Source organism: Ctenocephalides felis, unplaced genomic scaffold, assembly GCF_003426905.1.
Source record: "Ctenocephalides felis isolate EL2017-DRISC unplaced genomic scaffold, ASM342690v1 CF-g0.4_SCAFFOLD_02994, whole genome shotgun sequence".
Lineage (NCBI taxonomy): Eukaryota > Metazoa > Arthropoda > Insecta > Siphonaptera > Pulicidae > Ctenocephalides > Ctenocephalides felis.
This window is the reverse complement of record NW_020539148.1, coordinates 20,892-36,830: the sequence shown is the minus strand read 5'-3', so window position 1 is coordinate 36,830 and position 15,939 is coordinate 20,892. Positions and strand designations below refer to the sequence as shown.

General features: G+C 29.8%; 1 protein-coding gene across 1 annotated transcript in view; it reads left to right on the top strand.

The window, feature by feature from the left end:
• Positions 1–5: 5 nt before the first annotated feature.
• LOC113381684 (3-hydroxy-3-methylglutaryl-coenzyme A reductase-like) overlaps positions 6–15,939 on the top strand; it is a gene marked incomplete at its 5' end in the record, with an annotated part of 30,056 nt that continues 14,122 nt past the window's right edge. Inside the window, 1 exon segment of the mRNA XM_026620434.1 lies at positions 6–105. Coding sequence (XP_026476219.1) covers positions 6–105 — 100 coding nt within the window.

The following is a 15,939-nucleotide window of genomic DNA, read 5'->3' as shown; positions in this document are numbered from 1 at the left end:
CAGCCGATGTCATCCTTATGACCATCATCAGGTGCTCCGCGGTACTTTATAGCTACTATCAGTTTTGCAACCTGCATAAATTAGGATCGAAATATATACTAGTAAGTTGATTATCACCTAAACCTAAAATGTTTCTGAATTGCGTTTTAGAATGAAGTAAGGATATGGTCATTTGTTCATTGAAATGTGCATTATTTTCATTTATGTAAACGTTTTTGATCTATATTATTTAAACTGCTGGCGACATAAAAAAATGCACTTTCTGCATATTTTCAAATAAAATACGTTTTGCATTGTTTATCTAAAGAGATTCAAGCGTTAACTAATTATATTTTGCGGGCAGTAAACGTTTTTATTTTCTTTTATTAATACTTGAAGCTTGGGATGCAGTTAAATATAGCCTAACATATTATCTTAAAATTTTATAGCTGTGCCAATTTTCTGCTCGTTTTTATATCATGAGATGTAATTCAAATTTATTTTGTTCAAATAAAATACATGCGCTTCATTTCACCATGTTCAACAAAAAGGCCAGAATGTACAATCGTATAGAGTAAGAGATTTATTTTGGCATGAAAATAGTCTGAGGTCCCGCTAAATATTCAAATAAGTTTACTTATCTTATCTTTTTGAATATTTTTAAATCTCCCTGTAAATAAATATTAAAAATTTTAATAATTCATCATTATAATTTCTAATTCAATTGTGATAATTTCGCATCCATATGACAAGCATATAGAAATCTTATTGTATTTATTTGACCTGGAGATAAGTTATGTGACCAAGTCAAGCAAGCAGTAGGAGGAAATAGTATATATGAAGTTATATTTAGAAATTGTTTTAGCATGTTAATTATTTCGTCAGTATATTTCGGTTCGTTACTTCAATTATGGCTTTGTTGCATCAGTCGTAAGAAATCCATATCTGAGCAGTAATATTTACAATGATTATGGAAAACCATAAATCACGAAATATAGTGAAATAATTGGAAACGCGTCTGTCAGTGTTCGTCCTGCCGCACTCAACTATTTGCATCGCGCCAATAACAATCCATGACCATGAAAGCAATCCGATGGTCATGATGTACCAAGCTTCTCTATATAAAACATTTCTACGCAGAACTCGTATATTTTCCTAGCAGTTCATGATTTTAAGTTCAAATTTCCCAGTGTTCTTTATGATAAATGTAAAATGTTTCGAGTTATTTTCGAACCAAGACGCGATCTTCAACATTAACTTTGTTTGTTGGTTAATGCTTTCTAGTACTCTAGCAAAACATTTCCGAGAATGGTAAATCACTAGTTGTTTATTTAATATAATAACTTTTACAATTCCTTCTCTATTTCAATTTTATACGCTTTCAAAATGGCTCGATTCAAATATATGGCATCATTATGAAAATGTCAACTAAATAACTAATTGTAATGCCTTAATTCATATTACACATATATGTTTAAATCAATATTAGTTCGTTTCTATATTTAAACAAATATAGACAAACTATACATAAATAGTACCTACTTAAACATAAATAAAAAATTAAAAAGTATTTTTTTAGTTAATATTTACAAAAAAAATTTTCTTCTTCAGTAAAATAGACTTGCATAATATGACGCAAAATTTGTTATTTGAGTCTTATTTAGTAAAATGTTATTTAAACCTTTTCAGACTTCTAATTACCATCACCTTATATGTATTATTTAGGACAGATTTTACACGTACATTTTTTACAAAAATCTATCTTTTAATGTCCAAGACCAAACTTTCGCCGGAAATCTTAAGTAGATTTTCGAAGCAGCTGTGAGAATATATATTCCGCCGTTCTTGTATTTACGTAACCGTGGTCTGGTAATTGTAGAATGTTTATTTTCTGACCGTTTTCGATCGCTAATCGATGATGGACTTGCGCCCGACCAGCGCCGCCCGTTTGTTTATCGGCTCCCGAAATTCGTTTATTTATTCTGCCAAACACACTTGTTTGGCTAATTTTACAGCGCAGAACCCGGCACCTACGTCATTCTCGTCTTCTGGAAAAATACTGTTTTGTAAATTTGTGAAATTTTTTGTATACTTCTGAAAACTATGATCAATATTTAGTGATAAAATTTTACATCATTTTAACAAATAAGACTCGAATAATTGTCATAAATAATTAAAGAAATTTATGTTATAAATTATAGCTAGGTCAGTTTTAAAAATTTCAATTTAATAATTAATAATTTGTGCAGGCACAGGGTTAATACTGATTACAATAATGAAATATTAGAATAATAAGATAGAAATTATTCTCAAGTCTAAAGTAAAATAATAGTTGATAACTAACAATACTAGTTGATTATTAATTTCTTAAAATAACATAAATTACTTAAAACTTCATACAAAATGAATTTGAATGACGAAAGTTTCTGATAGTATACAGTTTATAGTCCTTGAATATATTTTCTGCGGCAAAGTTATTTCAATCTCTGTCTGTAAAAAGACAGAAGTGCAGTATCAAGAGAAATATACTATTAAATTAATTTGAATTAGAAAAATCTTATGATAGAAAAGTATGAAAGTTTATTTGTTAATATAGTTTAAGAAATAATGATATCAAAGAGAAGCAATGAAAGCAATGCAGGTGTAACTGTCGCATGAAATATTGAGATGTAAGATAGACACATACTTAGATGTCCGCGGGTAAAAAGGTACTACTACCACTGAGAAAAAAGTAAAGTTGAGAATTTTAAAACTATGTTTGAAAGTAGAGGGAAAAAGGTGTATAACCAACTATCATCTGTTTTTTAAAATGTTGATAAACAGCAATATTTGAAAATTCATTACAAAAGTATTTTCTTTCGTTGTTAGTTTTTTTGGTTGTGAGCACTGTTGTATAGTTTATGAGACCTTAATATAATTTTTAAGTATACGTTATTTAATTGTTTTATAAGATGTTAATTTCAAGTTAGATCCAACAGTTTTTTATATAACCTCTGTAAAAGCTTACCTCTATATAACCTCTGTAAAAGCGTGGGGTAAAATGGACCACCTCAGTCTCTACCTTGGCAAAGGTTAAAAACTTAAAAACAGTCAATGAAAAAGTAAATTAAGATAAAAAAGTAATTTGATAAGAGATAGGTAAATATTTATTCCAACACTGCTATTGACGAAATTTGAGATTAAGGCTATATTTAGTAAAAAAATGTATCTATAAAATTTATATTTTGCATTAAAAATTGCATCAATAAAATTTATATTTTGCATTGATTGAATAAGGTAGTTATTATTTCGTAAAATCCCTTTGAAATTAAGAATAAGTCATTGGACATATTTGGGCCTTGGCTGTACCAAGCCTATAGGGTAAAAAGAATCAGACGACAAATTTTGAAAAACAGCAAAACGAATTCTGCTATGATAAATTAGCTAGGTGTTTTACTAAACATAGTCAGATAGCATAGTCATTTATATAGGTTTATATATGTATATGAACCATATTTCATTCATGTAATATTTTATGCATTTTTAGTTAAGTTTATTCCATATTTTAGTATTTAACACCGATGTGACATAAAAAATGTTTCGTCACATATGTTGCCGCATAAAAAGCTTGACGAAAAATCTCACGCACATATTTTAAATTTAAATGAATTGCGTATTTTTTATCCGCTTAGTTAACTGACACAAAAAACATAAGCACTTAACTCACGCTCACTTAACTCGTCTTATTGTGTTTTCAATTACCTTTCTCACTTTTTGCGACGCAGTGCGTGTGCTCTGTCTACATTCTGTAATATTTACAAGTGATAATTGACATTAGTTAGTGATTTAGCAATTGCTGCACCTTGGCCCGATTGTCGATTCGTTAAGACCATCGATATACACGATCTGCCATGAATGATTCGAATAAAGCACTTTTATGCTTAGTCACAAAACAATATTAATTTACAACTCTTTTAAATGATGTCACAAGAAATCAACCTATATATATACAGGGTGTACCAGACTTTGACGTCAAGCCGAAACGGGGTGATAGTATTGACCTTAACTGTCCCGAAAAACAAAAAAAAATAAAATTATCTCACGTTATTTGGATGTTACGAGCTTTTAAGTGCAACATAGAGCTTTGGTGAAATAATTGGATATAGTTTTGGTTATATCAGAAATATTAACACAATTTCCTCTAGTTTTCAAGAATTAAGACACAATGTTGAACTATGATTTTAATGTGTTTAAAATCGGTCGACTTTGAGAAAAGTTTCTGTAAAAAATGTACTAAAGTGTATTGGCAATTTCCAAAAGGTGGCGCATTTAATCAGGATTGTAAAATGGTAAAATACTTGAAAATTTTATTAACTTCCCGAAGGAGAAGTTTATGTTTTCATCAAAAAATCCGATTTGCTAATTTTATGTTTTCTCGACGTTTCTAGCCATTCTGAATAGAATGAGATCAAATTTGGAAAAAGTATGTGTGTGTGTTTGTATGTGTGTGTGTATGTGTGTGTGTGTGAACAGATTTTTTGCCGTAAATCGACGTTTTCTCAAAAACGCCTGGACCGATTTCAAAAATTTAAAAGCCATTCGATGTATCTCGAATAACCGTTTCTTTGTAATTTGAAAAAGTGTTAAACTTTTCGTCCACATTTAAGCTGATCCTGCCGAACCGATTTTAAAAAATCAAAAACTGTTCGAAAGATATTAGTTGGGAATGATACTGATTAATTTTAGGTAAAAATCTACTGAGTCGTTTTCTTGTAATTAACTGTTGAAAAAAAAAAAAAATTATGCCGATTTTTATGGAACTTTTTTTTGGCGATATTAGAACTTACTGTAATATTACGGCCTTATGGCAAGTAGTTTAATTTTAAAAATTCATCAACGTTTGAGAAAATGAGTAGTTTTTTGACGTTAGCTAAAATTAAAATTAGACGATTTACTTGGTATAACAATATAGTACCTGGTCTTAATAAACATACTAAACCATTAAAATCCTACGGAAACTGGTTCAAATATAATAATTGTTGATTTTTGAAAAGTTGCTTTTTGAAAATACTCCGAGTTAACGTGTTCATTCGTTTTCAGTTATGTGTAATAAATCCACTCATAAAATAATTTATTTTTTATTGATTGAGTCGATTATTTACACATATCGGGAAGTTCATGTAACTTGCCTCAAGGCTAAATACCAATACCAACTAGTTATTGAAAAATTTCGAGTAAAAAAAAAAAGATTCTAAAATTGACATGATTTTGGCTAGTACATTTTACTCACATTTCAATTTCAGTTACTCCATAGCGGGATGAGAAGTCAAACTGGGAATATTTTTATTCAACCGAAATGTTTACCCTGCCTGTACATTTATTCTTCATGTCGTTTAGTTTTTTGACATTTTGATGCAATGGAATCCAAGTGTTAAACAAATCTTCATTTCGAATATAATGGCGCATATAAGATCAATATATCATGTGAGCTTTAGGTTTAAATTACGTTTGGATCGAATTTGCGAATCAAAGATCAACCTGGAATGTAAATTTGAAAATGAAGGTTTCTCTTCAAAATAGTTTTATGTGAGTTATGTTATGAACACACGATTGAATAAATTATAAAACTATTTGAATAAATATTCATGTTAAGCAACGCAGATATCAGAATATATCAATGAATTTCTGATAAGACATGTGTGTTTTTACTTCTATTAGTGGTCGAGTTATACATATTGTTTTACAAACAAATAGTATATTTTATTACTTTTGATATGTATTCATTATCTTTTATGACTACAATGCAACATTAGAAATGTGTGGTATCATCGTTTGGATTCATTATATACAATTAATCATTTCTAATGAATAGAAAACCAATATGATGCAACATGCGGTTATGAAAAAAATGATGTATCAGGAGCGTTTGATGCACGTTTTGTCGCACGTACTAATTTGCATGTAGATGTGCAGTGATGAGATTTCAATGTTTACATTTTCATATGATGCAATGTCATTATGGTGCAATGGCTCGCTTCAATGAATTTCTCCGTTGCAATATTGGATGCATTCGCTCTCTATGTTTGCTTTAGTCAGATGGTAACAACATTTAGGAACAAGTAGATAATACATACATAATTTATTTAAACTACAATATTTTTCTCTTTAAATGAGTTTTTGGCTTGCTTTGACTGGATTAGTTAAAGGCTCGATTGACTGGACCTGAATCAGATGTCCCGGGTTCGATCCTGCTTCGAGCAGCGGTTTTTACTTGGAAATATAGATAGATAGCAATATGTTTCCAAGTGAAAATAGCCTTCACCTGGTATTGATATGCTTAAATGCTTAAATAAGTTATGAAATGCTATAAAACGTTTACTATTATTACAAGCTTAAAAGTACAAAAAGCAGAATAACCGTTAAATTTCCATTTGCCTGTAGTTTAAGACATACAAAATGCACCTCAAAACAGTGGAGGTTTTTTTTAAATGAATGTATATAATATTAACGTAAGTTTTACAAAAACTTACAAATAATTTTTTTTTATAATTTCTGAGCACACTCAATTTTTATCACAACCCTCAAATTTTTAATGAAATATTTATTTTTTCTTAGTTTGCGATTTTAGTAATATGTCTCTACTTCTGCACGCAATTAGCAATTATAAATATATTCTAGAGAATACAGGAAATGTTCTGTATTATATTATTAGATAATTTCATATCATTGCCGATATCAAGTCATTTTTCATAGTGTTCTTGCGACAGATTGAGCAAAATCCTTTCATATTTCTGCAACGACGAAGTTAGCATGCACGTAATTTCTTTTAGGATTAAGAAATAATAGATAGTATTATTGGACATGAAAATGTGACTTTATTAATTGAACATGATAATTTCTGTTGGGGGCAGTTGCTGTGGTGCTCTAATTTCATACCATAATATCTAATTTTACAGATATAATCCCTTGATCTTGATTTTCAGCTTTCCTTATTGAAATATTTAATCTGGCTATTTACAGAAAACCTTTTTGTTTGAGTCTGATAATTTAATTATTTATTTCCGAATAAACTCTTTGATGTTTATGATGTTACGTAATCGCTTTCCGCATTACACAAAATCGGAAATTATAATTTGTTGATAAATTTACTGAGGTTTAGATATATTATTAAAAAAAATATGTGTAATTTATTAGGGCATATAATTGGTTAATATGTCAGCTTATGTAAAATATTTGTAATCTACGTATTAAAGTCAAATAAACCAATTGTTTTATATATGTTACATTTTATAATGTAAAAATATTCAGCTTCAGAAAACTGTTTTTTGTGAAACACATATATTATTTTATAATACTGCTTTGTACTATCAAAGTTCGAATTAAGAAGCCTGATGCGAATGTCTTTCTTTGTTTGTCTGCTTTTATATTTCGGTTTTTATTGATTTATTGATGAACATTTCTTCATAAAAGTATCGACAGAATATTAAGCAATATTTAATACAAAATATAAGCAATATTTTTCATGACGATAATAAATTTTTAAGATTGAAATATTGTCTTGTACGTTTTTTTTTATATACTCTACATTTGATGCAGATTCCACGAAAGTGTAGTTTTAAAGCCGTTTTATTTTTATATAACGTAATAATACGTTTATTTGTCATTGTCAAAATAATCGTTACTTTCTTTTTGTGATAATTTCTATTTATCTTATTTTTTTACATTTCCTGTTGCTATTTTGAGATTGTATTTGTATACATATATTGTTTATGGAAAAATGTGTACAACTGTTATGACACACGAATAAATTAGAAAACACTAATATTGGATAGAGCGTGTTTTACATAAATTTGATTTGAGTAATACGTCACTTTATTTGACTTTTTTACATGTTTTTAATTGAAAAATTTAACGTTTAATAAAGAATATATGCAAGTTTGATAATATACAGGAAATGTTTTGACTTATGTTTTAGTTTTTTTAATAAATTATGAAAATGTTTGATTCTTTCCAATTCTTATATGTATTTCGAATAAAGCTATATGTTGTAGGCAGTCGAATTTGTTGCTTTTGCCCAAACGGAGCAGACTTGTTTATGTATAAATTTACTCAAAATATTACTTATTTTTAAACCTATTTAAATTTGTTTATTTTTCAATTATAATATTTTCGATTGTTGACGCGACTACTTAACGCTACCTACTTGACTTACATATATATTCTTAGAGTTTTGACGATTCTAGCTAAGGCTGTGTACCAGTTCGTATTATTAGATCTTTGTTTTAATTATTGGTTTCAATAATGTGTTGTGTTATGAGTTGAGAATTTCTGTTATGTCTGATGCAATTGCATGCATTTTCTAATCGCTCCTTTTATAAATTTGACTCCATGTCCCCAAGTCGCGGTTGGCTAATTTCAATGCGACGCGCTGCGCTCACTTCAAATACTATTGCTCAATAAAATAATGCTCAAGAAATCCGTAATGCATTATTTATCCATTTCGCGCAGGTTTGTTACAGAACTATTACGACAGTATTTTGCAGCTATGGCAGAATGGAAATATAGCTAGGGTTTTAATTTGAAATTATTTTTTAACAAATTCTAGTAAGTTTCATCAAAAGATGACGTATTTGATCAGGATATCAATATGGTAAAATGCGACAAAAATCATCCAAAAATAACATGATTTTTCCTAGTGCTCCAATTTTCAGCTCCAATTTGTGAGGCAAAAACATTTGAACTGAATGTAAGTGACATCCGTTAGCCGTTAACGTGCTATTTTTAGGTTTTTTATACTCGATATTTTTGCATTATGAAACTATCAAGTAATTTACCATTTTACAATACTGATTAAATGCCCAAACATTGATGGAGCTTGCCAACACACTTCAGAACATTTTTAGTAAAGAAGGGCAATTCAAAGCTAACCAATTTTGAAAATTTTATAATCATAGTTTAACAAAAGGTAATTCTTAAAAACTTGGGATAATTGTGTCCAGTGGTGTTGTCGGCAAATCATTTTAGGACCGGAACGTGTTCCGGCAAAAAAAATACAAAAAAAACGCTACATACAGAAAATGATTTGATAAGTGAATTTTATAATTTTTATTTGAACTAATTTTTATTAAACGCTCTTATTATTGTAATAAACATACATATATATGCACAAAATGGGTTTTGTAATGATTTTTGTTTATGTCCTTTTCGAACGGAACCGGAACAAACATAAGAACCGGTTTTTGAACCAGTTTAATTTTAGCGTTCCGGCAAAAAAAATATTAGCACAACATCACTGATTGTGTCATTATTTTTATTCGTAGTCTTAGAAATTACTTCACGGTTATGGTTCCAAACTTTAAATGAACAAAAATAATGAAAATGAATCACAATAACAGAAAAATGGTCACAATTTTACAAAAGCTCTAGGTTTCACTTAAAAGCTCATTATTTCCGAAGACATTTTTTTTAATTCCTTCTAGAACAGTTAAGGTCAATACTATCACCCCGTTTTAGCTTGACGTTAAATATTTTTGTTATATAAACATACAACCAACATACTCGTATATTGGTACTGATATTATTTTCATGGTGAGCGCATATACGTATACAATAATGTGCAAAAAAGCAATCTAATTCCAAATATATAGCTGTTTTCCTTGTTAAATAATTTTCAAATTTTACTAAACTTTTTCTTACATAAGAATTAGTGTTACATACTTGATACAATTACAATACAACTTTACTTGAATACAACTTTTTATTATTGACTGGAGACCATAGTGACCAAAACATGAGTGTTTTTAAATTGAGAGTTATTATAGCCTTTACTCTATATTAAAATATTAGCGGCTCAAATTTAAGCCGCCTATCTAGAAAACTAGCAGCAAATCCTTCACCAGATGTCTTTCTACTATCTCGTTGCCGGGTTTGCAATTGACCGGAACTATTTAGTTCCGCATCAGCGTTTGGTATGCGAGCGACAAAAGAACATTTTGCATCATGACACATGCCGAAGCACTTTTGCACTCTACGAACGTGACTTCTATGCCAAAATATTTAAGAAATTGGCTTATTTTTGTCACTTACACAATGGTTTGTGTAAGTATTTAAATTAATAATGAAAAAAAGAAATGATACTATACTATTCGAAGAAAATACATAAGTATAAACGTATATTTAACTTCCCGTAGGGTAAGTTATAGTAATTGTCCAAAAAACGAAAATGAAAATTTTTGCACACCTTAGAAAAAAGGATGGGAGCACGTCTCGATCGATTTGAATTATTTAACCCGGTGCCAATGACGCTGGGTCATAATGACCCGAGACGTTTTTTAACGAACATATATTTTGTTTACCCGGGTTATGTGGTTTAAGCGTTTGAGTAGCTGAAGCGATGCCTCCCCGCTACCCGCCCCGATGGTTCGCTCAGTGCGACGCCGCCCGCGCAACGAGCAACTCGTGCGTCAAGTCCAATCGGGTATGTTTGACCCAGCGTCATTGTAAATGTAATATTTTCGTGACATACTTTTATTTTCTATTTAGTGATTATAGTGACATATTATGTGACCAATTTAGAAATATATAGCGGAAAGCAGCCAAGTGGCCCATACTCACTCAGCAACAAACCTTTTGACGTTGTAAATCGCGTCGTCTTGCCCGTTTCTAAAAGCCATCGTAACATAACATTCGACAATTGGTTCACGAGTTATGAATTAGTATCTCACCTCCTAACGGAACATAAACTTACAGCAGTTGGAACCTTACGCAAAAACAAACGGCAGATTCCACCTCAATTCATTACAACACGTGGAAAATGTCCAGGATCATCTACCTTTGGACATCAAAAGGACATAACTCTAGTCTCCTACATTCCAAAGAAAAATAAAGTTGTCTTATTGATGTCCAGTCTACATCATGACGAAAAAATTGATGAGTCTACAGGTGACAAAAGGAAACCAGACATCATATCCTTTTACAATCACACCAAGAGTGGAGTGGATGTAGTGGACAATCTTTCTGCGTCATACAACGTGAGTAGAAACACAAAACGATGGCCATTGACTATCTTTTTTGCAATGCTAAATATATCGGAAATAAACGCAAACATAATATACCGGGCTAATAATGATGATACACGCATGAAAAGAAGACATTTCCTAAAAAATCTGGGACTCGCCATGGTGCAGGAACATTTACAAGTGCGACGAGCTCGAGTGAATTTACCACGTCAACTGCGCAAAAGAATCGCACAATTCACAGGTGAAACCACAGATGAACCACCTCGAAAGATTCTAGGCGTTCGCAAGAGATGCCAAATATGTCCGTCCAAAAAAGATAAGAAGACAAGTCATACCTGTCATGAATGTCAAATTTATATATGCCCTGATCATTTTATTACCTACTGCAATAATTGTAGTAGTTCGATGTCAGTAAATGAGGAAATAGAAGACTGATTGGCATTTATAATTAAAAATAACTTAATTTGATCTCTTTTTTAGTATTATAAGATGTTTGTTACCAATGATTATTAACATTACTTAAACCAAAACTTATAATTAACATATGTTGTTTGTTCAAAGTTGATTTTGCATGTCTTGTTAAGTATGTCAATAAAAGTTTAATTATTATATATTAGTTTTATTTTATTTATTTTTATGCAGAAAATACCTTTATTTAGTAAACATTAATTACAATTTAGTAAAAGTATATATTTTTTATTATAAATCCTCAATAAAACGTCGGGTCAAAATGACCCAACGTCATCGTTCTTGCAATTTTTTTCGCGTCATTGGCGCCGGGTTAAAAAAACATTTGATGCCTAAAAATAAGCTCATGTGCTAATTTGTTCTTGGTAAAGGTTGGCCTACTCTTTCGGAGATACGGAGCAAAGAGTGCACAAAATAGAATTTAAGTTCTTAAGAGAACAGAACATCCGATTTTTGAATAATTCAGAAAAACATTTCACCTTTATCGACGTAGCGAAGTATTGATTAAATTTTTGCTGCGGTAGGTCTAGCGGTTTCGGCGATCCAGAAAAAAAGTAATTAAAAAAGCCATTTGGCTGTCAAAAATGATCATTAGAAATATGCACCATACTCTAAACATATTTAATTATAAATTTCAAACAAATGTCTTCGACATTTTCGATAGTATGGATCAGCAGACTTGAATGGGTAACAAATACTTTCAAGAAATTTCAAAATGTTCAAAAAATTCGAAATTAGCAATTTTTTACAAAAATTCTAAATTTTGACAAAAAATCATAATTTTCAATAAAGTGAATTTTTTTCTCTGTTACATTAATTTTTCTTTGATACTTTCTTAACTAAATTATTTAATGAAGTTACCATGGCTCACGAGGAAATTTTTCTGATATTATAGTGGCGATACTTTAATAAGATAGGAATGAGTTACATCTTTAACATATTATTCACCGGAAATCGATTTTATGTTTATAGTGTTTTTTATTATCGAACGCGAAATAGGAAGTTTTATCTGTTCAATTCTTTGAACAAATCTGATTATTTATATTATTTCAATACGCCCATAGACAGTTTAATGATAGTTTTTCATACCTGTTCGATGTTATTTTCATGCTAGCTAGTCGCCAAGAAAAACAATTTCGATAAATCTATTTGTAAATAATACGAACCGTTATTTTTCTTCTGTCAGCACGCCATGTGCTCTCTACGTCACTGGTCAAGTTGTGGTGTCTTTGGTAGAAAGTTGTGCCCGCGGTTAAACGAATGCAGCGCGCGATCGATGTTCGATCTATTGGCTTCTTGTTTCCGCATAACCTGTGATAACGCGAAATTTTATGAGAACTAAAATAAAAATGACAAACTGTCTGTTAACATGTTTACAGATTATTCATATTATATTCATGATAATAAAATCTAGTCTAATCTAAGAGAAATCTAAAATTACTTACAGTTTTACTTATCATTTTATTTTTAGGAAATTGAGCCTATAGATTTTCTATAATTTTGTTCTTAATTTTTTTTTTATTAAAATAACTCACAAACATATGTGATAAACACAAAGAGTTTTTCAAATTTTATTATGCAGAAGATAAAATTGAAATGTTTTTCTCTATTTAAATGCGAACATAGCTTTTGAGAACTGTATCAAAATGAAGCAATATGCATAAAATACTCACCAGCTGCTTCAACTTTGTCAATATGTGGATAGTATGAAAATGCAAAAGGTGGTTATAGTGCGAAGGTTGCCCTGTTATGTTTTCAATATCTGATCTTTACATATATATTTATATGGGAGATTCAATCGCGGTTATTTGTAGTGTAATATTTATATATTAAATGTTTAAAATTTTTATGAATAAAACGACCTTTATTTTCATGGCAGACTGTAAAACTGTAAAATCAAAGTAAAGTTTGAAATAAATTATAGCATTCAGGATTCAACATAACAGTTATATATTTTTTTAATGATAATATCATTAAAGTAAATTTCTTTTTTCCGTGAATTTACTTTAACTTCTTACTTGATTATATAATTGTATCTAATTGAAAGATTTAAGTGTAAAGACATGAGCGTGTAATTTCTAATTCGATGTATAAAATACTAAAATACTCGAGATTGTAATACAAAACGCGCTTTTTGTAGAGTGGGAGAGACTGTGTACGGTTGTGCCACTTGTTTTTTGATAAGCAATAATTTTGTTAATTTACCAGTTAGCTGGGTGAAAACTAAACTATATGGTAATTTAAACATTTGTCTATATGGAAATATGTACTGAAATACTGTCCTTGAATACGATGAATTAGTCATAAAATCAAATCATACAAGAAAGGGGCGACTGTCGCAACCGGCATTAAAATGGGGTAAAAACCACTGAATCGATTTATAACTGACTTTTATTGTCAGGAATATATAACACAGTACAGCATAATCATTTAAACAAAGCTTATGAATATAATATAACAATATAACAACAAAACATAATTATTTAAACAAGAAATCTTTTATTTATTTGTATTGAATTTTCCTTTTTTCTTGTATTTTGCTATAGTTAATTTTACCCGAAAATGACAGGTCGTGTGTCACATTATTTTCCTCATTTATAAATTAAATCGAATAAGTTTATCATTTTTAGACTTATTAAATATCGATATCAGAACTGATTGCTTCGATAAAAATGATTTAATTTTAAAAAATAATTAAACATTACTTTTTCCAAGTTTAGTTATTTCAAATTTATTTTGTAAAAAACGAATTGAATATTAATAATGCCATTTGACAGGGGAAGAGTACCGAATTGCGAAATTGGCATCTAACGCCGAATTCTTTGCAAGAGATTTTAATCAATGTAATCAAGTTTTACTTCCTGGTAAATCGGAAAAACGAAATCGTGTGAATGCAAATAGTTAATAATAAATCTATACATAACCGGGCTGGCTCTCATCTGAATGTTGAATGAGGAAAACCTTGCCGTGTATCAATGGCCTAACGTTAAATCTTTTGAGTCCGGTTGTCCGGACATTCATATGTTCGGGTGGCCGAAACACCTATGCGTTCGGCAATTCGCAGTTGCGTCATGTCAGTGTCATCGCTTTCTCTCTAGTCTAATTCCTGTTTTTATAGCACTTTCGATATTGCGCATCGCACACGACATCTTCTCGTGACAATATTCAATATATAGCGACTTTTTTGTCTAAAACAGTTATTAATCATTCAATAAGTTGCAAATTAATCGGTCACTATTTACCTGGTTCGAGATGATTTCAATTGTTTACATAATCAAAGATTGATTACAAATAGAGAATAAAGTGCACTAAATGCATTTTAATGCATTTATATTACTACTTTATTATTTTATTTATTTTGTTTAGGTATTATTACCTTTTCGCTTCGAGAGTGTTCGTTGTTATTTGCAATTTGTAGTGTACATTGTTATTTGGTCAATGCCAATTAAGTCCGATCGTAAATCTAGATCTATTAATATTGCTTTAGCCATTTAGCGTTTTTTATTCATTTTTCTCAATCAGTTGACATCTGATACTTTATGTGCATTAGATAACATTATCCTTGATTAAATTCTACTTCTATTAGTATACATTTTAGCATTCATATCCCACTTCGATGTTTTGCTCTATACTGAAATATTAAAATGTTTTATTAATTATCCTTGTTGCATCCTTTTTAAATAGAATATTTATCATTATACTATATATCAAATTATATGGTTACATAATTATAATTAAATATTTCTATATTAATGTATCCTAAGAATCAAGCTGAATTTTCCATTTATTCGATGGGATTTGTGACATTATCCTGGATCCTTCATAATACACCTATGGGCTTAATATAAGGGGTTTTAGAGAGTTGGGTGAAACGAGATTATAGCATTAAGCATCAGCAACTCAAAGTTTTATATATATTGAAAACTCAAATAAAACGATTCATGGAATTCATGACCTCACTTCGAGGACTTTGAGCACGATTTAATTTGAGATTGATTTTCTATTTTGAATATTTATCTACAGAATATTTGCTTTGCCCCACTCTAATTGCAGTACTCAACTTATTTGTTCTATATTGTTTAACCGGATTGTTTCACTATAATATTGTCAGTATAGTAATTCTTAATAGTTCTAAGCGGTAAGGTGAATAAGCTATGTTATTGTGTATTTTTAAATAAATACATATTTTCAAATTGGCATTTAAAAAGTTTTATTAATGCTCTATTCTAGTACAAGTTTATGTTAAAGCATTTTTTCTTCATCATATCTTTTTGTTTTATGTATTTGTTATGTTTTTTGTTATTTTCAAATATTGTTTAAATTTGTAGAAATACTCTGAACTGTACTATTTTAAATTTCGTTTCTATAATTGAAAAAAAAAAACCATACGTGTAGATTATAAATTATTTAAAATTTTCGCAAAATATTTTGAATGACCTGATATTGTTTTGGCGCTTATTATTTGCCCAAAATTACTTGTTCTGTTTGCACTTGA